The sequence below is a fragment of the Marmota flaviventris genome, chromosome 14 (genome assembly GCF_047511675.1).
Source record: "Marmota flaviventris isolate mMarFla1 chromosome 14, mMarFla1.hap1, whole genome shotgun sequence".
Classification (NCBI taxonomy): Eukaryota; Metazoa; Chordata; class Mammalia; order Rodentia; family Sciuridae; genus Marmota; species Marmota flaviventris.
The window spans coordinates 5,636,286-5,663,617 of record NC_092511.1 but is presented as its reverse complement, the minus strand read 5'-3'; the positions used below and the strand labels follow the sequence as shown (position 1 = coordinate 5,663,617).

Below are 27,332 nucleotides of genomic sequence, written 5' to 3'. Positions count from 1 at the left end.
TGGCTCCTCCTGTGTCCTGATTGCTCCATTAGTCCTCAAACGATACTATATAGTTTTTGTTACGGATTTGACAGCAGTGGCCCATCTGCCTGATGGGCAGCTGGTGAGTGGCAGGCCCTAGGCCAGAACTTGGATCGAGGACACGTTTGCTGTGAGGCTCTTATTCCAGTGTGTGCATATATGTTGATAGGTGCTTATTTTTTTAATATCAATTTTAAGTTGTAGTTGGATGCAATACCTTTATTTTATTTATTATTTATTTTTATGTGGTGCCGAGGATCAAACTTGGGCGTGCTAAGCAAGCACTCTACCACTGAGCCACAACCCCAGCCCGATAGGTACTTATTTTTGAAATGAGCAAAAACATATAATGAAAAGTATATTTTGTGGGTTTCTGAGTTAGATGTTAATAAAAGACTCACTTTTTTTTTTAGAATTATGTGTTGGTTTTATAAACTACTTATTCTAGAATGCAGAATGGAACTTTTAAAAACTGATAATATAAGCAGGCAAAAAGAAAAGTTATTGCCTTTGTTTAGGCTGGGAAGTGTAAGATTTTAATGATCACTGTTTCTCTTTTGGGAGGGAATTAATTTCCACAGACTTAGTTTTAGGCAAATAAACAGATTTAAAAACCTTTTCTATGTAATTTTCTGACCCTTAAACTTGCTATTTTAAATTTTTCTTTATAAATTTTTTTTTTGTTACAAAATTAACAATTTCCATTGTAGAAATTGGGAAAGTATTTTGCCAACTTAAATCTTGAATTCAAATCCGTAGGAGGAAAGTTCTGTCAGTACTTTCAGTCCTTACTTTTCTCCCTTGGGCAACTCCCTTCAGGAGGCTCCCTCTCTTCCCCTCTGGACTGGTTGCACTTCTGCTCTGTTGACTGCAGTCTCTACTTGTTCTGACTGTGTACAGGAACAAAATGCTTTATTTTCTGAATCCTGTGCCATTCCTTCTTTGGTTAGACTTCTGTTTTGCTGAAGCATATGTCTAAATAACTTCCTAAGAAATTTAAACTTTCTAAGTAAATTTCAGTCTTAAGTGTTTGGAGATGTCATCACGGAACTGCAGGTTGTCAGTGACTCCCCGTATAACGTAGGGTTGTGCCATTACTTTACATCACGCTGCTGGAAGTGTGATGCTAGTCTAGTTTTCGTGGCTTTGTAGTTGATCTGATTGTTCTCGAAGATTACTTAAGTTCTTCTGTTTATCTTACACTGCATGTTATTGTGTCTATATGGATAACTTGGTAAATTTTTGCAATGCAAAGATTCATGCTCTTTAGTTCTGGGAAATTTGCTGATTTTTTTTTTTTTTTAATATTTTCTTCTTTCTTTGTTGTTTTTTTTTCTGGAATTCTTTATTTGTTAGATGTTGGACCTTTTGGATAAATTCTGTCACGACATGTTCTGTTGTATTACCCATGTCTTTGAGAGATTTCCTCCTATCATTAACCATTTGACAGGTGATGACTGAGCCTTTAGAGAATTCCAGTCCCTGATGCCAAGTAGAGCTCCAGTTGGTTGTCTCTATTTTTTTTTTTTTAATTTTTTTTAATATTTAGTTATCGGTGGACACAACATCTTTGTATGTGGTGCTGAGGATCAAACCCGGGCCACACGCATGCCAGGCGAGCACGCTACCGCTTGAGCCACATCCCCAGCCCTGGTTGTCTCTATTGAACCTTGCCCCAAATGCAGATTTTTAGAGCAAAAGAAATGTTGTTATTATCTTAAGCCACCATGTTGTAGAGTAATGTTTATGTTGAACTTTTTTTTTGAAGGGGGCGGGGGTTCCCAAAACCCCAGGGGTGCCTAACCACTGAGCCACATCCCCAATCCTTTCTATTTTTTACTTTGAAGCAGGGTCTTGCTAAGTTGCTTAGGGCCTTGCTAAGTTGCTGAGGCTGACCTCAAACTTTGTATCCTCCTTCCTCAGTCTCCCAAGGCGCGTGTTACAGGTTTGGGCACTGAGCCTGGCTTATGTCATCAAAGCTTTCTTTTTGGCAATTATGTGTTTAAAAAATGTTGAACTTTAATTTCTATATGGTGGAATGCACAGAGCCTCCATGTACAGTTTGAACAATACTCACAAATGCATGTACTTGTTACCCATGTCCTCTGAAAACCTTGTGAAAGAAAATGTGGTAGACCAAGGTGAGAACAGTGCAGCATTAGACGATGAGTTGAAAAGAAATTGGCAGGATCTCTTTTATATTTGGGTATAATCTGAATATGACAGGAAACCATTGTACTTTATTTTAGAATAAACCCTTTATTTTAGAATGATTTTACTTCACACAAAGTTGTGAAGATAGTACAGAGAATTCCCATAAGTAGTCCTCTGATGTAACCCTTTTGTTACTATGTTACATTAGTATGGTCATTTACCACAACTACTGAACCAGTGTTGGTACATTACTAACCAAACTGTATACTTTGTTTAGATTTCTTTATTTCTTTTTGGTGGGTGGGGGTGGGGCTGCTGGGAATTGAACCCCGGGCCTTGTGCTTGCTAAATAAGGACTCTACCACTGAACCACATTTCCAGCTCCTTTTAAAAAAAATTTATTCTGGGACGTTTTTTGCCAAGTTGCCTGGGCTGTTGGTGGACTTGTGCTGCTCTGTCCTGAGCCTGCTGAGTGATGGGATCACAGGTGTGTACCCCTGCACCTGGCTGGGTGGTTCATTGGGATTGGGGCTTCAGCAGAGAGCTTTGGGGAACACAGACCCTTAGCCTGTAACAGGATCCTTTTTGTGTTCCAGGATCCTTTGCTGTTGCCATTGCATTGAGTCTTCTTGTCTCCTTAGGTTCCTCTAGATGGTGACAGTTCCTTAGGCTTTCTCTATGACAGTTTTGAGGGATGTTGCCGAATGTCCCTCACGCTGGGTTTGTCTGAGGTTTTTCTACAGTTTGGGCATGTGTTTGGGGTTGTATTAAACTGCAGTAGAAATATTGTGTAGGCCATTGAAGACTGAATCTGACCTCAGGGTATGTGGCAGGGCTCAAGATTCAATTTGGGGGTTACACATTGTATCTTTAAATAATTCCATTGTGCTTTCAGGCTACGGATTTGGTTTGGTAGAATAAAGTGCCCAGGCATAATTTGGTCAGAGTGATGAAAAAGACTGACATCACACAAATGTTAATAAACACGATGAGAAACAATATAGATAACCTTTTAATCAGCATTGGTGGCCTCTCTGTATGATTTTGAGTCCCGGCTAGTATAGCAAGTTGAGCAGTGGACAATTTAGTTTGATTTAGATACTTCAAAACTACTGGGAAAGAGGCAGTGTCCGTTTCTTCCCCAAGGAGCAGTGTGTGTCTGGCCTTGGGGACAGCCGCGTACCAGTGCCTCTTGTCTCCTTCTTTCCAGAGGGTAACCAGTCAGGAGCAGGGGCTTCCCTGGATGCCGGTGGTGACGGCTCTAGCTTTCATGCTTGTCCAGGTGGAAGCCAGTCTTGGCGCCTCTGCCTGTGTCCTTCTACCCTGCCTTCTCCCTTGTCCACTGGGGAGGGCTGGCTTTCTGTCTTGAAGTCTCTCATTGTGATGATGAAGATGGGGAGACTATAACATTTATATTATTTGGCTACATAATAGGACTTTAACATATATGGCAGTTTTGAAAAATGATATTACATTTGACCATAACCATTGAGAACTTAAATTTTAAATTGCTACATAGAAGCAGACCTATTAACTTTATTTATTTTTTATTTTTTTAAATATTTATTTATTTATTTTTTAGTTTTCAGCGGACACAACATCTTTGTTTGTATGTGGTGCTGAAGATCGAACCCGGGCCGCATGCATGCCAGGCGAGCATGCTACTGCTTGAGACACATCCCCAGCCCTTATTTTTAGAAAATAAAATTTTAAGTTAATATTATTAGAGGAATTTATGGGTCTTTCCTTTTCTTTCCCCCCAAAACTCTTTATTTATTTTTAGAGAGTTTGTACTGGCCCATCATCCCTTTTCTGGGGAGTTGATTTTAAGAAAGTTTTGCAGTGGCTGGGGCTCAGCGGTAGCGTACTTGCCTGGCATGTGTGAGGCACTGGGTTTGATTCTCAGCACTGTGTATACATAAATAAAATAAAGGTCTATCAACTACACACACACATACACACACACACACACACACATATATATATTCAATTTTGCAGAATATCTACAAGCATTGTGTACATAGAGGGTGATGAAAAAACTGTGCCCGTCTCTCTGGCTTAGGAAAACCTCTTCCGACTTTGTGTGCCCCTTCTAGACCCTCGTTCCAGAGAGGAGCAGCTTGGAGATAGGGTACGTGTCAATTCTTTGCTTTTCTTCAAACCACAGATGTGCATGTGTGTGTGGTAAAAATGACAGTTTCTCATCTTCGCCATTTTCAGCATACAGTTCAGCAGTGATGAGTGCAGTGCACCAGATCTCCACAACTTTTGCATTTTGCAAAACTGAAATTGCATGTTCATTGAATAGCTTCCCATTTCCTCCACCCCAGCCCCTGGGAACCACTGTTGTATTTCCTATTTTTATGAAATTGACTATTCTAGACACTGCATTTAAGTGGAAACCTATAGTTTGTCTTTTTCTGACTATTTCAGTAGCATGATGCCTCAAAGTTTATCATATGTATCATGTTGTCGTATGAACTTGAATTTTCTTCTTTTTAGAGGCTGAATAATATTCCATTGTAATAAGGTCTTATTCAAGTGTGAATGAATTGATAACATTTTATTTATCATTTGCAATTTTTTGAACCTCGTGTAGCAAATTTTTCTTTTTGTGTCCATCATAAAGGTATGCTCTTGTATTGTCTCTTGTTTTTGGTACCAGGGATTGAACCCAGAGACATTAACCACTGAGCTACATCCCAGTCCTCTGTAATTTTTATTTTGAAACAGAATCTTACTAAGTTGCTTAGGGCCTTGCTAAGTTGCTGAGACTGGCTTTGAATTTATAATTCTCCTGCTTCAGCCTCCTGAGTTGCTGGGATTACAGGTGTGCAACTGTGCCTGGCTTGTATCGTCTTTTTAAAAAACAATTTTCCTAACTTTAAAATATGTTATATTTACAGAAAAGTTAAAAGTATAGTTCAGAGAATTTTTTCCCCCCTGAACTGTTTGGAAATAAGTTGCTGACTTGATGTCACATCACTTCTGAATATTTTTGTAGCATTTCCCATAAACAAGGGAATAATTCTTTATAACCCCCAGATGACCATCAGAAATTAGGAAATACATACATTTCTTCCTCAGATCTTTAGACCTCTTTCAGATATTACCACTCATCCCACCAGGTCCTTTTTAGCAAACGAATCCAATTCAGCGTCACAATTTGCATTTATTTCTCAAATCTCTTCAATCCCCCTGTGTCTAGGACGTCCCTTTGTTGAACTGGAAAGTATCCTTTCCTTTTTTTTTTTTTATTTTAAAGAAAGTGTGTGAAATTGGTTTTAATTGTTTTCTAAATATTTGGTAGAATTTTCCAATAAAACCATCAAGGCCTGGACAATTTATTTTTTAGAACATTTTAAATTACAGATTTAGTAATTCTCAGCAAATAAATAATAGTAAATTCAGATTCCTGTTGGGTGAATTATAGCAGTCTGTGCTTTTTATGGAGTTGGTACCTTTCACCTAAGAAATCCCTATTTCTGGCATAAATGCCCTAGGGGGACCTATGGTCGTGGGGTCTAGGGATGTGACAGTGCTTTGTAACTGCATGGACGAGGAGTGCTGAGGGGGACACACACACTGTCTCTCTCCATCTTGATAAAAGAGATCATTTTATGAAATATTTTTATGGGTGTGTGTGTAGTTTTTTTTTTTTTTTTGGTGATAGAGAGGACTGAGGCCAGGAACTCGTGTGCTGAGTTATAATACCCAACCCTGTAAAATAGTTATTTTGAATATGGTCTTGCTAAGTTTCCCAGGCTGGCCTTGAACTTGCTGGCCTCCTCCCTCTGCCCCCCAGGTAGCTGAAATTACAGGTGGTGCCACCATGTTCCTGAAAGCTGTAGTCATTATTTAAGGGTAATGCATGGGCAGAAGTAAAACAGGGTCAGAGCCTCTTGAGAGAGGGCCAAGACAAGAAGATAATTCAACAGGCAATTACTTTTTAAAAAAACTAATATTTATTTATTTTTATTTTTTATTTTTATAAGGTGCTGAGGATCGAAACCAGGGCCTCACATGTGCCAAGTGAGCATTCTACCACTGAGCCCAAGCCTCAGCCCACATAGTGTATTTTTTTTTAATTGTTTTTAGTTGTAGATGGACACGATATCTTTGTTTATTTATTTGTTTGTTTGTTTATTTATTTTATGTGGTGCTGACAATCGAATCCAGTGCCTCACACATTCCAGGCAAGGACCAGCCCCCACATGGTGATTTTTAATGGCTTTATCAAGATATGATTTGTTCTGGGCATGGTGGTGCTTGCCTGTAATTCCAGCAGCTTGTGAGGCTGAGACAGGAGGACCACAAGTTCAGAGTCAGTCTCTGCAACTTAGTGAGGCCCTAAGCAACTTATTGAGTCCCTGCCTCAAAATAAAAAATAATAAGAGCTGGGAATGTGGCTCAGTGGTTAAGTGCTCCGGGGTTCAATCCCAGCTATCTGGAGACTAAGGCAAGAGGATCAAAAGTTCGAGGCTAGCCTCAGCAATTTAGTGAGGCCCTAAGCAATTAAGCAAGACTCAGTCTTGGGTTTGTGGATCAGTGGTAAAGAGCCCCTGGGTTCAATCCCTGATTAAAAAAAAAAAAAGCAAACTAACTCTCCCCACAACAGGGAGTTTAAAAAAAAAAAAAGAAAAAAGAAAAAAAAAGGGTATACAATTCAGTGGTTTTAATATACTCACAGAATTGTGCAACTATCACCACTGATGAATCTGGACCACTTTCATCATGAAAAGAAAGACCACTACTAATGTACTTTCTGTCTACAGAGATGCCTGTTCTAGACGTCTCATAAAATGCCTTTGTGTCTGGCTTCTTCCACTTAATGTAGAGTTTTCAGGGGTTCTCCATGTCTTGACATGTATCAGAATGCATTTCTTATTATTGCCAGATAATATTCCAGTATATGGATATTCTACATTTATTTATTCTTTCTCAGTGAGAGAGATGAATACCCTTAAATAACAACATTGGGGTGTTTCCACTTTTGGCTATTGTGAATAATGCTGCTGATAACACTTGTGTAGAAATTTTTGGGTGTATTTAAGTTTTCAGGTGTTCTTGCATATGTATGTGGGAGTGGAGTTTCTGGGTTAAACGGCAGCTCTGTGTTTAGTATTTTGAGGAGCTGGTTTCTAAAGTGGCCTGTTCTGTCTTACTTTCTCACTAGCAATGTGCGAAGATCCCAATTTCTCCACATTCTATCAACACTTATTATTATGTGTCTTTTTGATTGTAGGCCATGGTGGTGTGGGCAGCATAATGCATAACATTTTATAATTTTTAAAAAAGTAATTGCCTGTTGAATTATCTTCTTGTCTTGTATTGGACCTCTCTCAAGAGGCTCTGACCCTGTTTTACTTCTGTCCAGCTGTCCAGGCTGGCGAGCCATGGTGGTGGGGGACTAGAAGCATGCTTGATGAGGGGTTGTGCTTACTATCCTTAAGAAACTAAGGCGTAGAGTCCTAAGTGCCATAGGTGCTTGGTCAAGGCTGGAGTGAGGGTTCATATTTACAGTCCATGAGGTGATGGTTATCTTCTCGCTTCAGATCTGTGTTGTCAGTCTGCTGTGACAGTAGATGACATGCCTGTAAGCCACCGTTCCACCTTGTTAGGCCTTGCCCTGCAAGCTGCTTGCATCTCTGTTTCTCCCGGAAATGTGAGGGTGAGGGCAGTGCTTTGGGGACATCTTTATTAAATCATTCACAAACTTGACTACTTTAGCTTTTTATTAGTATAAATTACTTGAAACACCTCTCAACTGAGCCACTTTCCTGTTGTTGGTGATCAGTGCCTTTGATGGTGCTGACCCTGCCCTCTTCATGGAGCTCTGTGGGGCTGGACAGCAGTCGCCGTGGAGGGGTGTGGCTGTGTGATGGTGGGGCAGTGCCAGTCTTCCGTCTGTGCTCTCCCTGGCTAGAATGGACGCTGCTGTCAGGAGTGCTCTGGGACCCAGCATCACCACTCCCGTTCTTCTCCCTCCTCAGCACGCCTGAGGCGAAGGGGAGCCACGCTGGTTGCACCGTGGGTCAGCGTCGGCACTGACCTCTGTCTGGCCTGGACTCACCACACGTTGCTGTGTAGTGTGAAGCCAGAGACGTGCTTACTGAAGTTTCAAGCAATAGCAGAAAGAGATGACGTATGTCATCGGCAGTATCCCCAAGTTCTGGATAATGTGTTGATCTCAGGAGGTAAATGAGCTTTCGGTGTTTGACAGCACATGTCTGTGTCGGGGACTAGGTGCTGGGGGGTCAGGCAGCCAGGCCAAAGCCATTAAATATCCCCATCCTCTTGGAGGGTACATTCCAGTGATTATGTTAATGATTTGTCATCAGATCATTTAGAGAGTATGACATCGAAAAGAAAAGTAACCAATTTTAATCTTTTGGTAATAGTGTCTGAAAACTTTAAAATTGGGAAAAAGTGAGAAATTAAAAATGGTTACATGAGAGCAGTTGGATTCCAGTGTTTAATGTCGAGTGTTCCGAAGGCCAGGTGTCCGGCTCCACGCTGGGCATTGGGAGATAACCCTTTCGTGTCAAAAGGATCCCTTATGAAAAGGGCCATGCCAGGCACCTGTAAGTTGCCCTTGCATCGAATTGAGATCTGGTGACAATGAGGCAGCTCCGGAGCAGAGTGAGTACTTCAGTTCTTCAGGAGCACCATTTGAAGCCTTGTGAAATTAGTATGAGAGTTGGAATTGATCTTTTTCTTTTGTTAATAGGTTGGGTGCTTTTTTAAAAAATTTTTTTAAGTTACTGATGGACATTTATTTTTTATTTATTCATTTATATGTGGTGCTGAGACTCGAACCCAGTGCCTCACGCGTGCTAGGCAAGTGCTCTACCACTGAGCCACAACCTAGCCCAGGTTGGTGCTTTTTACACAGTTGGGTGCCCAGAGATGAGTGATTTCACGTTAAATTGGGAAAAGATCATTGTTTTTACTTAAGCTGATGCTTCTGATAGTCATAGCAGGAATGAACCAACAAGTAAATTGTATTATTAGCAAATATAATAAGTGAGTAAAGAGGTTTATATGAGAATTTTAGATAGGAGTAAGAACTATGAAGTCAGCAAAGTAGGGTCTGTGGTGACAGCAGATGGCGTGAGGCTTTGGCGTTCACGTCTGGAGCTGTGGAGGGACCTTTGGGCAGAGGTGTGAGGGTGGAGGTGTGTGTGCCTTCTTGGTGCAGGTAGGCGAGGCCCTGATCTTGCGTGAGGTGAGTGTGGTGTGTAGGTCAACATGTAGTTGAGGACACACAGTGCCAGGGGACACAAGACTAGGGAGGTGGGGGTGCCCTGGTTCTGTGGGGCAGCGGAAGAGTTAGAGTTTATTTTTGTTATGATGGGCAGTCTAGTTAAGTATTTTAAAGCTGAGGATTGATGGCTGCATTTATTGAGTTCCAGAGGATAGTTGCTGAGAGAAACTCTCTGGGAAAAGTGATGGGAATTTTTACTAAAATGCTTCTAGCTTTTCAATCATGAAAATGATGGATGGGAAGAAATACATTTAAGCATTGCACATCTGTGTTCCTCCCAAAATTGCTGGTCCAAAAAGCATGATCTGTGCCAGACATGAAATAACCCTTCCCTAAAAAAAAGTGACACTGTGAGGTTTCCAGTTCAACTCAAGCGATGATCAGTGCCAAATGTTTGTAAAATTAAAACATCTGTGGAGGTATAAATGACACACCATGAACTGTGCATATTAAAAGTGTAAAATGTGATGTTTGACATGGGTGTCCACCCACTGCGATAATGATGATAATCACATCTGTCACCTGCCAGCTTCCTAAGTCCCTTACTGGTGTCTCCTCCCTCATACCTTACTGGGAGCCGCCGCCTCCCTCAGCGCCAGGCAGCACTGATAGGCTTTTCCCCTACAGATGAGTTTGCATGTTCTAGAAAGTCATGTAAGTGGATCGCACGGTAGGCACTCTTCTGGTTTTTTTTTTTTTTTTTTTTGGCTTCTTTCACTCATTTTGGAGCTTGCCGCGCTGTTGGTGTCAGTAGTTCCCTCCTCGGATTGCTGAGTGGTACCTGCTGTGCAGACGGACTGAGCAGATGTGCTTTTCCAGTCTTCATGGCTTAGACAGCTTTTCCCCTTCAGCATGTCTTCTGTTTGCTAGTGTTATTTGTGACCATCTGGGAGACATTTAAATGAGCATCCACACTCTCCCACCCTCAGCTCTTCTGATAAGAGGGGTTACCTGTTCTTGTACTCATCCCATTGCCAGTTCAGGGATGAACTACTTGGTTGTTCATTTGCCAGAACAAGTTTGGCATTGCTGTGAGTGGGAAGCAGACCCATCCTTCCTTGTGTCTGTGTCCTGTGTGATATTTTGGATGTGTGTATATTGAGCTTTATTTATTTTTGATTTTGATTATATTTTTTTTCAGCAAATTACCTTACTTTAGCTTCCACAGTATAGCAGTTGTGAGGGCAGTAAATCTAGTACCTTTTAACTTCACAAGGGAGTTAAATAAATTCCTTCCTAGTGCATAGGTATTTTATATAGTTGGTTGGGACTGAGATGAAAATGAGATAAGCCCCCATTAACCTGATAAATAGAAGATACTTCCTTTCATCTGTGGTGTCTTGATTAAATCCCATGCTTTCTGCTTCTGTTCGGTGCACTTGGAAAAGCTTTCTGCTTTTTTTGTTTCTATGGATGATCTGAGAATATGCTTAGGGATTTGCCAGTTGATCAGCCCCTGGGAGTCTGGCTGTTTTAATGGCATCTGCTTTAGTGTGGAGGAGTTGTTTAGGGGATGCCTGGGTCTAGCCTTGCAGTTTTCTGTGCCCCTGATGGGGGAGAAAGAAAAGAGAATGTTGTGTCTGAGGAGCAGCCGGTATAGGGGGAGAGGTTCTTTGCTGGTGCGCACAGTGGGATCAGGTTGGGCAGTTGCCTTGTAGTTCAGGAAACAGGACAGTCCTGAGAGGCATGCCATGCGGTCTGTCCTTTGTGTGCTCACAGAGCTGATCCTCCTCCACCCTGAGACTTGGAGATCAGGGTTGTTACTGTTGGTTGTCTCTCTAGTTGCTGGCTGCTGGGATTTGTAAGTGCATCTTTATGATTACTATACTTAGTTTAAAATTTCTAGTTATCAGGTTTCTAATTATAGCAATTGATATTAAGAGCTTTATGGCCTTAAGAAAGATGGAAGATAAATAGAAATTGTATTCTTGGTAGATGATGCCCCTTGATATTTTAAGCAGACGCTTGAGCCAGGAAGTCCACTCAGGGATGAGTAGGAATGCCTGGATGAATAAAATTTGCTCCTGAGCCCTGAGAAGCTCCCAGTCTGAGGGGAAAGTGAGACTAATAGTCCTGAGAGTGAGTTAAGTGATGGTTTTAAAATATTGTGGAATAAAGGTTCCAGTTGCTGAATGGAAGTGATCTCATTAAAATAGGGAGCCCAGGAGGAAAGAGGCAGGTTTGGTGGTGGGATGACGTGGGGCAGGTGCAGGGATCCACTTCGGGATATGTTCAGTGTGAATTGTTTGTTGAGGGACTATCTGTAGATGACTGGCATAATCTACTGGGCTGATTTATAAAGATTGTGTCCCCAATTTGTAGGTTTGAATTCCTTTGTACTATTAATGGAGAGGTCACAGTTCTTGACTTAAATGTTGTATATTACCAAAGTTGATTTGTATTTTTCTAAATAAACAGTGGAGTTTAATTACTTTTTGCTTGAAAAGTTGTTTTTCTGTGTCTCTAGAAATGTTTGAAAATGCTCATTATTATTTTTTATTTTTGGTACTGGAGATTAAACTCAGGGGCTGTTAACTACTGAGCTACATCCCCAGACCTTTTTTTTTTTTTAAAGAGAGAGAGTCAGAGAGAGAGAGAATTTTAGTATTTATTTTTTAGTTATCAGCGGACACAGTATCTTTGTTTGTATGTGGTGCTGAGGATCGAACCCGGGCCGCACGCATGCCAGGCGAGCGCGCTACCGCTTGAGCCACATCCCCAGCCCAGACCTTTTTTTTTAAAAAATATTTTTTTAGTTGTTGAAGGACATAATATTTTTATTTTAATCTATTTATTTTTATGTGGTGCTGAGGATTGAACCCAGTGCCTCAAGCGTGCAAGGCAAGCGCTCTACCACTGAGAACAACCCCAGCACCCCTAGACATTTATTTTTTATTTTGAGACAGGGTCTTGGTGAGTTACTTAGGGCCTTAGGTGTTATGGTTGGTTTTAAACTTGTGTTCCTCCTGCCTCAGTCACTCAAGTCACAGATTACAGGTGTGCGCCATTGTTGCCGGCAAATGCTCATGTTCTTTAAGACATAGTTGCTAATTGCATAAAATGTAGTGGGACAAAACTAGCATTGTACATTCAGTGTTAGGAAAACTAGGTAATTACTATCTTAAATCCTGGTGCTGCTTTGTTTAAAGTGTGTTTCACTTTTTAAAAAAATCATCTATTTAGGAGTAGATGATAAATGCCAGTACTGTAAAATATAAACAGACCGGAACACAATGAAACATAAGTCTCCCTTTGTCCCTATCTTGACTCTGTGCAGCAGCCACTGTTCCCCACCTATGGGTACCTTCCTGAGCCCTTCTCTGGATATGCAGGGACACTGCTTCCAGGATCCCTCATATCAGTAGCTCAGATATGCCATCACAACTGCATTCTTTAATCTGTGCATTCTGATTTAATGTGTCTTCCTCTTAAGTTGCTCCTCATTATTCCCAGGTGCCTTTCCCATTTAGTGTGTCTCATGTATATGGCAAAGTCCACAAGCAAAAGCCCAGGCTCTTGGCAGTGCCTGTCTTGAGTGAGGACACTCCCAGTGGTCTCAAGCCTCATTTTTCATTGATCAGATGCAGCACTGGCACATTTTCTGAATCAGTGGTAGGCACTGATTGGCTGAGGCCACAGGACCAGGGGAGGGTCTGCTTTTCTTGTAGTGAGTGGCTGCCTGGTTATGAACAGAGCCAGGGTTTTCTTGCTGCTAAGAGTGTCTGGAAGCTCTTCCTACCCAGTCCTTAGGGCTGCTCCTTGTTTCCAGTTCTGTTGCCTCAGTGCTGCCCCCGTGCATGGTGTAAACACGCCGGTCTCCGGGCATCCAAGTTGCTCTCTAGCAGCAGTGTATCAAGTAGACTTTCACTGCCAGTGGTGTGTGTGTGTGTGTGTATCTGGGGGTGTGTGGTGTTGGGGATTGAGCCCAGGACCTAGTGCATGCTCGGCAGACCCTTTACCACTGAACCACATCCCTAACCTTCACTACCAGTGTTTTATTTTTTGTTATTGGGGATTGAACCCAGAGGTGCTTAACCACTGAGCCACGTCCCAGCCATTTTTAATTTTGATTTTGAGACAGGGTCTCGATAAGTTGCTCAGGGCCTTGCTGAGTTGCTGAGGCTGGCCTTGAACTTGTGATCCTCCTGCCTGGGCCTCCCAAATCACTGGGATTACAGGTGTGCACCATGAAGTCCAGCACAACCAGTGTTTTAAGAGTGGTGGTTTCCTGTGTGGACAAATGGAAATGTGGGGTGACAGTCTGAGATCTTGCCGCCAAGCTGGGAACTGGAGAGATGGCTGAGACTGATCCCAGGACCTTGCTGGACCTCACCTTGGTGGTGCAGACACTCCTGCAGCAGATGCAAGATGAATTTCAGACCATGTCCAACCAGATCATTGGAAGAATTTTTTGATGATATGAGTAGTCGCATTGATGATCTGGAGGAAAACATAACAGACCTCAGGACACAGGCTGGGGTGGAAGAGCTGGAAGGTGAAAACAAGATACCTGCCACATGAAGGAGTCGAAGGTTCTGATCACCCTAAAATCCGGAACACAGTTTTTCCAGCCAAGAGAAGACTGAGTGGCCTTTTGCAACTAAATACTAAGTGTGGACAGGTTCTATATTACAGTGTGCTCTTACCACATACTGTATAGTGAGGTTTTAGAGCAATTTTTCTCCCCAGTTTCTCAAACATGGTATCTTCACATCTTGGAAATTGGTCAGTTGTGCTCTTAATTATTAAACACTAAAATTTTGGCAGTTCCTAAAAAAAAAAAAATGTGGTTTCCTTATATGCTTGACAATAGCATGTGGTTTTGAAGTTTTTTATTTTGCCATTCTGATTTTAATTTCCACTTCTCTTATTACAGAGTTTTCTTTAAATGTCTGAGTCATTTGTAATTCCTTTTCAGAGACTAGATCATGCCTGTGTTCTGCCTATTTTTCCATAACAGTGTTTCTCTTTATATATATCAAGAAAATTTATATATATTTTATATATATATATATATATATACATATTAAGGAAATTAGCTTTATATATTGAGGAGCTTTATATATAAGGAAATTAGCTCTGGGTGATATGACTTATAAATATTCCTTGAAGTTTGTTGTGTTTAACTCTGATTATTGCACCCTGCCATGAGGGAGTGTTTTTCCTCCTCTGTCCTCAAGCCTCAGTGATTACCACAGACTTCTGTGGCCAGAAGGGCTATGGGGACTTCTCCCCACCAGCCCACAAGTAGTTGGTCCTACAGAGACACCATCGAGGTACCTCTGACTCAGTTCAGTTCTGACACATGTGCTGGAGGTAGTGCCAGCGCCCATCCGCTAGGCGCTCTGCCCGCAGCTCGGCTGCCCTCCCCAGAGTAGGGCCTCGCTGTGCCTCCCACCCTGTGAATCGGGTTCCCACACTTCCTCCTTGAGTTCTGTCAATTTGCTTGAGTGGGTCACAGAACTCAGGGAAACACTTCTATTTACTGGATTATTGTAAAAGATAATGCAGAGGATACAAATGCAGAGACGCACAGGGGAAGCGTGTGAGAGGGTGTGGCACTTTCAGGACCTCTCTGGGTGTGCACCCTCGCAGAACCTCCTTGGGTTCAGCTACTCAGAAGTTTGTGAACCCATCCTCTGGCTCTTTGTGGAGACTTCACTGTGGAGACATGATTGGAGCAAGGGTAACTGCGTCTAAATGGGCTTGGACAGAAAGGGTGTGACCTCGCGCTGACAGCAAGCTGCCTGCACACTCCTCCCTCAGCTAATGGGGACAGGACCCCTGTGGAACGAGGAGGGTCTCATGACCTACTTTATTTTTATTTTTTTTTTAACATCAGAAATTTATTAGTTGCTCAAAACCTTACATTGATCTTGACATATCATATATCATACATTTGTTTTAAATGGGGTATGAATTCTTATTATTCCCACGTGTACAGATTGCAGGACCACATTGGTTATACCGCCACATTTATACATACTGCCATACTAGTGTCTGTTGTATTCTGCTGCCCTTCCTATCCCCTTCCTATCCCCCCTCCCCTCTCCTCTCCTCCCTCTGTCCCATCTACCATAACTCATTTCTTTCTCTTTTTTTTTTCCTCCCCTTCGCCTCACATCCTCTTATATGTATTTTGTATAACAGTGTGGGTCTCCTTCCATCTTCTGTGCAATTCCCCTTCTCTCTTCCATTCCCTCCCACCTCTCATCCCTGTTTGATGGTAATCTTCTTCTCATGCTCTTTCTCCCTGCTCTGTTTTGAGTCGCCCCCCCCTTATACAAAGAAGACATTCGACATTTGTTTTTTAGGGATTGGCTGACTCTCTTGGCATAATCTGCTCTAATGCCATCTGTTTCCCTGCAAATGCCATGATTTTATTATTTTTTAGTGCTGAGTAATATTCCGTTGTGTATATGCCTCGTTTTTTTTATCCATTCATCTATTGAAGGGCATCTAGGTTGGTTCCACAGTCTAGCTATTGTGAATTGTGCTGCTATGAACATTGTTGAAGCTGTATCCCTGTAGTATGCTCTTTTTAGGTCTTTTGGGAATAATCCTAGAAGGGGAATAGCTAAGGGGAATAGCTGGGTCGAATGGTGGTTCCATTCCCAGCTTTCCGAGGAATCTTCATACTGATTTCCAAATTGGCTGCACCAATTTGTAGTTCCACCAGCAATGTACAAGTGTACCCTTTTCCCCACATCCTTGCTAGCACTTGTTGTTGTTTGACTTCATAATGGCTGCCTTTCTTACTGGGGTGAGATGGTACCTTAGAGTGGCTTTAATTTGCATTTCTCTGATTGCTAGAGATGGTGAGGCATTTTTTCATGTACTTGTTGATTGACTGCTTATCTTTCTCATGACCTACTTTAAAAGGGTAGTTTCAGGAATTTCTTTATGCCTGACTCCAAAATGAAGTCAGGGAAGAGTAGTGTTTTTATGACCTGCCTTGTGAAAGACACCTTCTGGTTTCCATGGCCTGCTTGGAAAGGGAACTATGAGCCCGACACTGTGCGCAAAACCCAAGATATATGTATCATGATATCACACCACCGCCACGATATCATACCACCATCATGATATCACACCACGATCATATCACCTCACTGTCATGATATTACACCACTATCGTGATATCATACCACTGTATTTGGCTGTCTGTAGAATGCCAGTTATATTTTACTTATCTGTCTGTTCATCATTCTAGCTTCTTAAAAAATGTACTTTACTATTGACCAAATTATGTTTTTTTGCATGTATCAATATGTAACAATGAATTCTACTAATATTTGTAACTATAACACAACAATAAAATTAAAAATAAATTTTTAATGGAAAAAATGTACTCTCTGAAAGAGAAAGTCTACCTTCTTTATAAATTCCTGGATATTCTCATGTGTTTGTATTTCTCTATTTTAAAGTTAATTTTTCTTAAGCCTATTGCCATTTCTATTAAATGTACTTTATAATTAACCTAGGGAGAAACTAACATTTTAATGATATTGAATCTTTCTATCCAAGTATTTTTTTTTTTAATTTACCCAAGTGTTTTTAAATCTTTTTCTGGTATTTAAAATTTTGCTTTTGTAGTTTTTTTCCCCCCTTGGGGGGCAGGCACTAGGGATGAACCCAGAGGTGCTACATCCACAACCCTTTTTATTTTGAGACAGGGTCTTGCTAAGTTGCCCATGACCTTACTAAGTTGCTGAGGCTGGCCTCGATTTGTGAGCCTCCAGAGTTGCAGGGATTACAGACGTGTGTCACCACACCTGCCCTAGATTTGTATTTTTAAGTTTTTTCAGTGACTTAAATATTTCCTGTTCCTATTGTATTTGGAGTTTTGATCTTCAGTTATGTCTTCTAACTTCTTGTCTGGTTTCTGACCTGAATCTGAGAGGTCAGTGAGTTGTCTAAGGGCAGCTGCTAATGAGTACTCCTCCTGCCATCTCATCTGCTTGCACTTGTTCATGATGCTCTCCTCGCTTTACGGAACACCAGAGGGTTAAAACCATCACATGGCAAGAGTTACACTGGTGTGGTCAGGTGACATTTGCTTTTTTTTTTTTTTTAATTAATGATTCCTCAAATAATTTGAAAAATGGTCAGTCTTTGAAGTTGATAGATGGGGTGTTTGCTTCTGAGCATACACCGAGCCCTCCTTCCTCTCGTCTGCTTGTGTGGTCATGATATATCCTGCTGTGACACTGGGTCTGATGCTTGCCTGCTGCATGAAAAATCCCATCAAGTTTTTTTTTTTTTTAATTTTTATGTGGTGCTGAGGATGGGACCCAGTGCCTTACACACAGTAGGCAAGCACTCTGCCACTGAGCCACAGCCCCAGCTCCCCCATCCAGTTTTATTGTTAAGTTTTCTGATAAAGTATTCTAGTAGTTTTGTTTGACTTTAGTTTGTATTCTAAAATTTTAAAAAGTGGTTCTTTCCTTTACCTTTGGGCCCTATCATCTCTGCTTGGCTTTGGTATTGGTTTGTGGCAGATGATGTTGCTGGATGAAACCTTTGTTTTCCAAAAACTACACATGAGTTTGGCCTGGGAAAGTAAGGGAAAAAAAAAAAGAATTCAAGGTTGCATTTCAAAAATGAGGAAAGATTCTGGGGCTGGTATTTCTAACTAGCTGTCCAGGTGGTTAAGATGCAGTTAGACTTTGGCAGGTGGAATCCCATGGTGCCAGGAAACAGAAGGGTGTTCTAGGTATCTTGGGCTTCTGGCTGTTGGGCTTATTCTTCTCCACGCTCCTTTCTATCTGAGTGGGGTCTCAACTGCCATTCATCTTGGGAGGGATGGGCTGAGAATGAAAGCGTGTTATCTAGAATTCATGTATAGTGGTAGAAAATTAGCATTAAAATATATTTTGTATTCCATCAACAGAGATGTGGATGTAACAGATTTTGTTGGTTGCTTTTATTGATTTGTCCTGGATTGCAATCTTTTGAGCTGTCTTGAAATTAAAGTTTTTTTTTTTTTTCCCTAAAGGTATTTTAAGTCAGTTCTTGGCATATTGTTAAGTGTTTGATACCGAAAGGTAATTAACAAATTTGTTTGGCATGTGTGTCAGTTAAAGTATTTTTCATAAAAGGAAGAAAAAAGTTTTTTTACCTTTTGAAATAAAGTAGACAAGATATAATGGTTTATCCATTAGAAGTATAATGAACTACAAATGCTGGTCATACATATAATTTTAAACGTTGTTGTAGACACATCAAAAGTAAAAAGAAACAACCAAAATTAATGTTTATAATGTGTTTTATTAACGAGTATAAAATATTACTTTTACATGTAATCAATGTGAAGTTATTAATGACATGCTTTACATTCTTTTGCTTTTCGTACTACATTTCCAAAGTCTTGTGTACACTGGCACTTGCACACATCTCTTTTTAAAATATGCACAGACAAGTGCTCTTGGCCACATGTGGCTGATGGCTGTTAATTAGCAGTGCAGATCCATTAGCAAATTGCACAGGTATAAATGTATGGTTTGATTTGCATTTTGAACACCCCAGAGCCTTCTGTGTGTTCCAGTAAGGGAGAGGAGATGTAAAGCAGAGAAAATGCAGTCTGTTGTGCAGACAGAATGTGAATATGTGAAATTTTCACATTTCTTTAGTCACATATTATAGTCTAGACACCCTTAGTAAAATGAGAAAATGGTAAGATCAGGTTTAACTTTGGGACTAAAAAGAAAAAAACACAAGATGAGAGCCTGGAGGGCAAGGTTCCGATCCTGCTGTGCTTGTTCTTTGCTCTTACGTGGAGATGATTTTGACGTCAGTGAGCACCAAGGATAACTTAGGTTTAGGAATGGAATATGGTGTATTACTGAGAATTATAAGACCTTAGTACTGGGAGCACTAAGGTGCTGGGTTTAAATAGGAATCAGATTGGTGTCTTAGTGTTGAAAGTGGGGATTGCAGAATTCCTGTTTTCTCTTACTGATTTAATCACATTTGAGCCATTTTCTGTTTTTTAAAAAACCCACGTGGATATGTGTTCAGATATTCTTGTTTTACAGTTGTGTGTGTGGTGCCAACAGCAAAAGCACAGCTCTGAGAGGAAGTGGCTGTTGGAAGAGACACTGTAAAGAAGGTGAAAGGCAAGCTGGGGGCTGTGACAGATGCTCTCTGCAGCTCAGTTTCTAGATTTTTCTTTCTTTTTGGAGGGGGAGCAACACTGGAGATTGAGCCCAGGGATGTGCCACCACAGAGCTACCTCCCTAGTCCTTTTTTAAGTTTTTGTTTTGAGACAGTGTCTTCCTTAGTTGTCCAGATTGGCCTTGAACTTGCTATCTTCCTGCCTCAGCCTCCTCCTAAGTTGCTGCTGTTATAGGCAGACACCATTGTGCTTGGCTTGGATAAATATTCTTTTTTTTTTTTTCTTTTGGTGGTGCTGGTAATCGAACCCAGAGTATTGCACACGTTAGGCAAATACTCTCCCACTGAGCTACATCCTCAGCCTGAAATAAATGTTCTGTTAAAAAAAACCTGAAAAATTCAACATAGTAGAAAGATAGGCAGAGGAAGCTAAACATCTAATGAAAATGCCTGGCTCTAGTAATCAGGGAAATACAAATTAAAAAACAGTGAGACAACATTTTATATTCATTAGCTTGGCAAAAATCAAAAGTCTTGACAGTACCACCTGTTATCAAGAATACGTGGCAGTGAACAAAGGAGTCCCAGTTTTGCAACATCTAGTCTCTAGGTGTTAAAGAGTTTGCTAGTGTCATCATGATGAAGTAGCTAGTAAAATTAGCACATTTTATACACCTTTTGTTTGAATTTGAAGGAAAGCTTCTCCTCTATAAACGACTTTTGGATATGAATTTGTTCAGTCAAACTAGGGATTGCATATGCCTTCTATTGTTCATGGAAGTGAAGGCAGGAAGAAGGAAGTGAGGAGGGAAAGGTTCAAGGCCACACTGACCCATAGTAGAAGGTAGCTGGGAGCACCACCGTGGCCATGTGTGAGTTTTCCACTAGGGCTATCACCCAGCAGGCTTATTCTCATGCAAAATGTCCATTTCTTCTAGATATTTAGAAGTACTTAATATATTTAAAAGTAGAAGTAGTAGAATAAAACTTTTATATGTAGCTCTAACAAAAAAAAAAAAATAGGGACCAGTTGAACTCATACTGCTGTGGGGCTGTAAACAGGGCCCTGCTTCCCGGGAGAGCAGTTGAACGCTGCCAGGTGGAGCCCAGTTGCTGACTGGAAGTCTTCCTTCTGGTCAGACACGCGCTGTAGCCGCCTGTGCCAGCATGGATGAATAGCAGCAATGTTCAATTGTAAGAGTTTACGGTTAGATTCTCACCATTTTTATAAAGTTAATCTTTCAAAGCAATCCAGTAAGTAAATTATATAGGTGGTGAGAGTGGAAATGTGCAGGAAGCTACTAGCCATCTTAAGGCTGGCAAGTACTCTTGTAGGCGGGGAGTGGAGAGGACAGGGTCGGAAAGGAGGGCTTTGCACCAGAGGCTTCACTGTTCAGAAATGTGGGGAACCCTGGGCTGTTTCCAGTTTGCATCTTTCTTCATTACCTCCTTCCTATAGGTACCGCCTCTGTTGGCTTGCTATCCAATTTTCCTGGGTCTGAGTGTGTGGAAGCAGAGTAACCTGTGGTTGGTGACATGGGCTCTTGAGTAGAGATGTGCCTGGTTGTGGATTATGTACTCATTCCTGTGGTTGAGCATGTTGCACACGCCTGGCACACACTTAGGACGTGCTGAGCGCCTACCATGAATGAGGGTGGTGTGTATTAATTAATGTCTAGCATGTGGTCAGTGCACAGGAGGCTGCCAGTGAGTACAGATGAATGCATGTTTAATGAACGGGTGTTCATAGATGGGATTTCCCTTCTGTCCTGCAACTCGCACTTCATTTACTAATACGCTGCCGATCTTACCTGTTAGAGCGGACAGATCCATATACTTCCCTTTACCACATTTAACAATCTTGTTTAATTGGTAATATCTATGACTTACATGTTAGTTTCTTTTTCCACATAATGTATTTTTTCTTTTGACTTCTTGAAGTTCTTTCTACATATTTTTAATATGCTTTATTATGTGTTTCATGGGGGTATGTGTATATTTTTCTTTGACATTGTTTTAGTTATATATCAAGTCAGGAAAAACTAGCTAGGTTATGCTGCACTAACAGGCCATCCCCAGACCTCACCAGCTTAAAACACCAAGTCTGTCTTGCTCTTTGTGTAATCATGGGTGGATGGAGGGGCCCGCTTTGCTCTCATTTCTGGAACATTGACTACAGAAAGATGGTCCTGAAAATTTCTTTTCGGGCAGTTGAGAGTTCTGGTCCATGCATCATCTTAGCCAGCAGATCCCCAGTGGAGGTGAAGTGCAGTGCCTCTTGGTGGTTAATGCACACGTTTTTAGTTAGGGTTGAAAAAGAACATTTCTTAGATCTGAATGAGACATTGACATTCTTAAATTTGCATGCCTTTTTGCCCAATTTGCTTTTGGTAGTTCATAATTTTCTCATGGCTATGTAAAAGTTTTCAGTATATTAAAAAAATGTCATGTTTTGTAGATATTTTCCCCCATTTTTTGTTTTTTGCTTTTTTTTCTCTGCATTTTCCCGTATGTAGTTAAAAAAATCTTTGTGTATTCAAAATCTACTGGTCTTTTTTTATGTCTGTTTTTTTTTTTTCCTTGGGAAAGGCTTTCAAATTTCCTCTTAAGGAATCTCTTAAACTTCTTTCAAATTTATTTTGATTTATTATTAAATTCTTTGAATGTCTTTAAAAGATAATCTTGTTGGTATTACTTTGAAGTTTTATGAGCCACTAAGTGCTAAGGTGGCTTTCAGACTCCGTGTCAGACACTAACTTACGTGTTAAATTGAACCCAGTCCCTCAGTGTTGAAACAAATACTTCCCTTACACTATGTAGAGTAAGCACCCCTCTGTCCTATCTAAACCATGGCTTTTCTAAGTATTTTTAGATGCAGTTTTTTTTTTTAAATTTTGTTTTGTTTTTTAAACATTTCTTTTGTAACAAACAGATGTGTTATAAATAAGTCTTCAAAAGGTTTCAGTTTTTCGCTGTTGCCTTCTCTCTCCTTTGCCTGTGCTGTCCACCTTTGCCTCCCACTCCCGCATTACTGAATGCAGTTTTCAGGCTCATTACTTCAGGGGTTAGGTCATTTCAATACCATAAGACGTGCCTCAGTACTGGGGAGGAGGGTTCCAGAATCCCCCTCACATACCAAAATTCATGGCTGTCAAGTCTCCTATTTAAAATGGTGCAGTATTGAATGTGACTTCCTGTATACTTAGCTCATCTCTGGATGATTTACAATCTTAATACAATGTAAATAGTTGTTATACTGCAGTGCTTAGAGAATAATGACAAGAAGAACAGTCTGTGAGTGGTCAGCACACACACACACACACACACACACACACACACAGAGTTTCCACCCATGGTTAGTTGAATCTGGTGATTGTGGAACCTGCAGGTATGGAGGCATGTCTTTATTTTCAATAAAATAGTTTTTGAAAGAAGAACATAAAATCTTTTTAGTTTACTTCTTTCCACCTGGAAGAAAACTTATATAGAAAGATAACTGTAACAGGCCAAAACAAGTGTACAGTAATTCCACACAGCATATTTTTGATCATGTTTATTAGCTATGTGAAATGGCCTTTTGTGGGTTTTTTGGAAACAGAACAGCCATACCTAGTAGATAGCATGTCTTTCAGAATCTTGCCTGTAGCAATTGAGTGTGATCTTCAGACCACCTCTGGAAGCAGAGGCTGGGACAGCGCAGGCTCAGTCAGACTTGGGCTTAAGTCTTCCTTTATGTGACCTTGAGCTTGGTGCTTAGTTGGTTGAGTGACTTGGGGTGCAGCTCCCCATTCTTGGGACTGGATGATGGAGTTAGTGTGAGGAGCACAGTGGGTGGTGGGTAGCGCGACCCGCAACCCTGGGGTCCTGAAGGAGGACCTGTTGGAGGTGCGTGCCTACCTGCACTCTTGCTCTTTCTCCCTCAGGATTCATTTGCCTTTCCAGCCCCACCTGATCTCAGCGACTAAGACAGATAGGATTTCTGTGTGGGGAAGTTTTACATTTAAGAACTTTCAGAGGACTTATTGGAATTTTGGGTGTGTACGTCTTCTAGTCTTTCCTAGCCAAGTAACAGATAATCTGGACTTTTCCATCTGGCTGTCCTGCACATCTTGATATGAATGACGCTGCTCCCCCTCCTTAGAGTTCTACCACCGACGACTGTCCCAATCTTATTTCACAGGCAGTTACCAGGCCTGTGGTCCAGGGTTGCCTTCGGGAAGCCTCCCCTCCGCAGGGGGGTGGGGGCTGCCCTTTCCCTGGGTTTTCTAGGCCTTAGCACTGGATTCCTGCTCCAGCTCTGGACTGGGACTGTTCCTCATCCTTCCTGAGCAGGACCATATTCTGTGCATCTTCCTGTCTCCCGCATGGTTACCTGGGCAGTTGGTGGGTAAATGTATGAATTCTTAGTCAGGCTCCCTCCACACTGGGACTTAAATCTTCTCATCTATAAGATATGGCTCTGGGGAGTTGTCAGCTACTCTCACCACGATCACCAGCGGTGGCCAGATCAGGAGGCTCCTTTGGACTTTTGACACTTGGCAGTGACCATGGCTGCTTGAGCATTTGCCCCCACCCCAGGACTATTCGTTCTTACACTTCTGCTTGCTCCTCTGTTGCTCTTGGTGCTTGGCCTTGGGTGTGAGCTTTGCAGGTCTCTGGGATTTTGCCTAAGGTTTCCTGTCATGCTGAGCTGTGTTTGCAGTGTGCCAGCTTGTCCCCTGGGCACTCCCAAGCCAAGAACAGCTAAGATAGAGTCCATTTCCCCTAAACTGCCCTTGCTGCCCACCTTCTCCCCAGCGTCCATCAGCTGTGAGCTGCCTTTCCCATGCTCTAGTCCTGTCTAGCTACCCACCCTGACCCTCTTCTTTAGCTCACTTCTCTCCCAGCAAGTCTAGGCCTCTGTCCTAGGCCTCTGTCCTCCGGGCATTGGAGCAGTGGCCTCCTACCGTGTTTTTTTGTTCTTTTCCTTCCTATGCAGAAGCAGAGTGCAAATCACAGTTTCTTAAAAGAAAAAAAAAATTGTCAGTGGTTTTTCATTGCTATATTTTCTGGCCCCTCCCTCCCTCTCATCTCCATCCCCTGTTCATTTCTCTCCTGCACATTTTTTTTCTTTTTTCTTGTGGTGCTGGGGTTGAACCCAGAGCCTGTTTATGCGAGCGAGCACTCTACCAACTGAGCTGTATCCCCAGCCCTTCATTTGCACTTTTAATCACTGAGTGCTTCCTTAATGTTGTAGGGTTTCCCCCCTTTTTCTTACTGTCCAGCATGATGGTTCTCATGCCTTGAGGATTGTAAGAATGTGTGCACGGGTGTGTGTTAACAAAGACATTCGGGCACCAAAGATTTTGATTAGAGTAAGATCTGATCTTGTTTTCTTGATCTAAAAAGATGACAGTTTGAAAATAGATGGTCACAAAGATTCTATAAAATCCGTCCGATATGTCAGTAGTTCTAAAATGTTTCTATAGTAATCATATTTTTTTTGAGTGTGTGTGGTAGTAGCAATTGAATGGGGCGGGGGGGGGGACAGCTGCCACTGTGCTACATCCCCATCCCTTCTTAAATTTTGAGGCAGGGTCCCTCTGAGTTGCAGAGGCTGGCCTCGTACTTGTGATCCTCCTGCTTCAGCCTCCCCTGTTACTGGGATGATAGGTCTGCGTCACCATGCCCAGCTTCACACTTTTTGTTTGTTTCTTTGTTTTTAATATTTTTAGTTGTAGATGGACACAATACCTGTATTTTATTTATTTATTTTTATGTGGTGCTGAGGATGGAACCTAGTTCCTCACATGTGCTAGGCAAGTGCTCTATGACTGAGCCACCACCCCATTCCCCACACTTTGTTTTAAATTATATTAATATACAAGTATGGGAAGAGAGAGAAGGCTGAGGGAGAAGGAGGGAGGTTCCTCAAACATAGGGATTTGGAACTCCCTACTGCTGTGGCCCAGCATTTCCACCTGCTTGGTGACATTCACCCTCAGGCTTCTCCTTTATGATGTCCTTAAACCACTATCTGCAAACTTTTTAAAGAGGCTGTCTAATATTGATTGAAATTCTGTGCATATGTTTCCTATTTATATTAGATATCAGAATTACCCTGGGCCGGTGCTGGGCCTGGGCGTTTGTACATGTCCTGTGGCTGCCCCTTGGGCATGCACGGCGAGGGACTTATAGGTGTCAGACCTTATTTTCCTCAACTCTTGGGTAGACGGTATTAAATTCTTTTTCTAAGATTTCTTATTAGGAAAGAAATTTCTTTTTAAAGAATTTCTTCAAGACCATATCCTAATTTTTATTCAGAGATTTGAAAGAAAGAATTGATATATTTGGAAGTTTTTTGACTGTAAAAAGCTATGGAAGTGCGAACAGTTTTTAATATCAAGAATACTGACTTTTCTGATGTATTTTACTTTGGGTTTGATTTTTTAAAATGCTGTTGGAACCCTTTAGGAGCATAAGCACTGCAGCCTGTCCGGGACACTGGGCTCAGGCGGGTGTGTCGGAGAGCTGTGCCTCTCGGGGGCAACGTGGTGTCTGGTGCGCACAGATTGAGGGACACAGCTTCCCGGACATTCTGTGAGAATGTGCCTCGAAAGAAAGAAATGGTGGGTTTCCTTGAGGCTCCACGTGCCCGTGAAGACCATGTTCGGAGCCCTTCTGTGGAGCTCGGGGAGAGAGCAGCCAAGGCCCCAGAGCCTTCGCCTCTCCCGGGGGTTTTGTGGTTGCTGGCCATTGTGAGGCCATCTGGAGGTGCTGCTGGGGACTTGGGGAGGAGTTTCCCTGTGGCTTTCTGAAGGCCGCAGGTCTGTTGTCAGTCCTCTTACTGTCCCTGAGACTAAGCCGCCAGGGCCCTTGGTTGACAGGCGTGGCGTTTAGAGTGTGCAGGCCCCACTCCCACTGCCAGGGATGCCCTGGAGCACTGTGGAGGCCAGCTCCTCTTCCCCCAGGAGAGTTAGTGCAGGGCTCCAACGCCTGGGCTCCCTCTGCCACACAGGTGCCCTTCCAGACTCCCCGACCTGGGCCCATCTGACCGTGCCAGGTGCAGTGTGCACAGAGGGTGTCGAAGCTTGAGGTTCCTCCCTGGGCAGGCTGGATTTTTGTTTGTTTGTTTTTTAAACTGGAAGCTCTTAATTTTATGTAACCATGATGTTTTTGTCCTGAGAATTTAAATGTACCATAAAATGAAAAATTCAAGTCTGTTGCTAATGCAAAATTTTGATTTTTCTTTACAGGTCAACTTTGTAGTGTGCCAACTCTTTGCCTTGTTAGCAGCCATTTGGTTTCGAACTTATCTACATTCAAGCAAAACTAGCTCTTTTATAAGACATATAGTTGCTACCCTTTTGGGCCTTTATCTTGCACTTTTTTGCTTTGGATGGTAAGTATTATTTTGATCACGTTTAAATGAAGACTATTTGGATATATTTGAGAATTGAGCTGCTAAAGATACATTTAAGGGTTTTGTTCTTTTATTTGCTTATAAAGTTTTCTCTCAAGACTTAACATTTTTATTTTTAATAGCAGAACAAAGAGTGGGGAATGGGCTGTCACTCTTTGGTCTTAGAGAGGAATTTACTAAATTGTAACTTATGAAAAAGGAGAGATAAAAAAGGATGTAAAAAGACATTTTCATCTGGCTGGGTAGTTCTTTGCAGCACTTTGCAAATCTTTTATGCCAAGACAGAACATTTTAAATGGTTGTGGTGCTGGTGATGGTTTTCTTTCTTTTTTTTTTTTTTTTGGTGCTAGTGGCTTCTAAGAGTCCGGTAAT

General features: G+C 41.7%; 1 protein-coding gene and 1 pseudogene across 1 annotated transcript in view; both read left to right on the top strand.

Moving 5' to 3' along the window:
* Nucleotides 1-27,332, top strand: part of Mboat2 (membrane bound glycerophospholipid O-acyltransferase 2) — a 130,349-nt gene that overhangs the window by 16,042 nt on the left and 86,975 nt on the right. Inside the window, exon 2 of the mRNA XM_027937876.2 lies at nucleotides 26,794-26,939. Coding sequence (XP_027793677.1) covers nucleotides 26,794-26,939 — 146 coding nt within the window. The remainder of the gene's footprint in view (nucleotides 1-26,793; nucleotides 26,940-27,332) is intronic.
* Nucleotides 13,738-13,981, top strand: LOC114094592 (heat shock factor-binding protein 1 pseudogene; annotated as a pseudogene).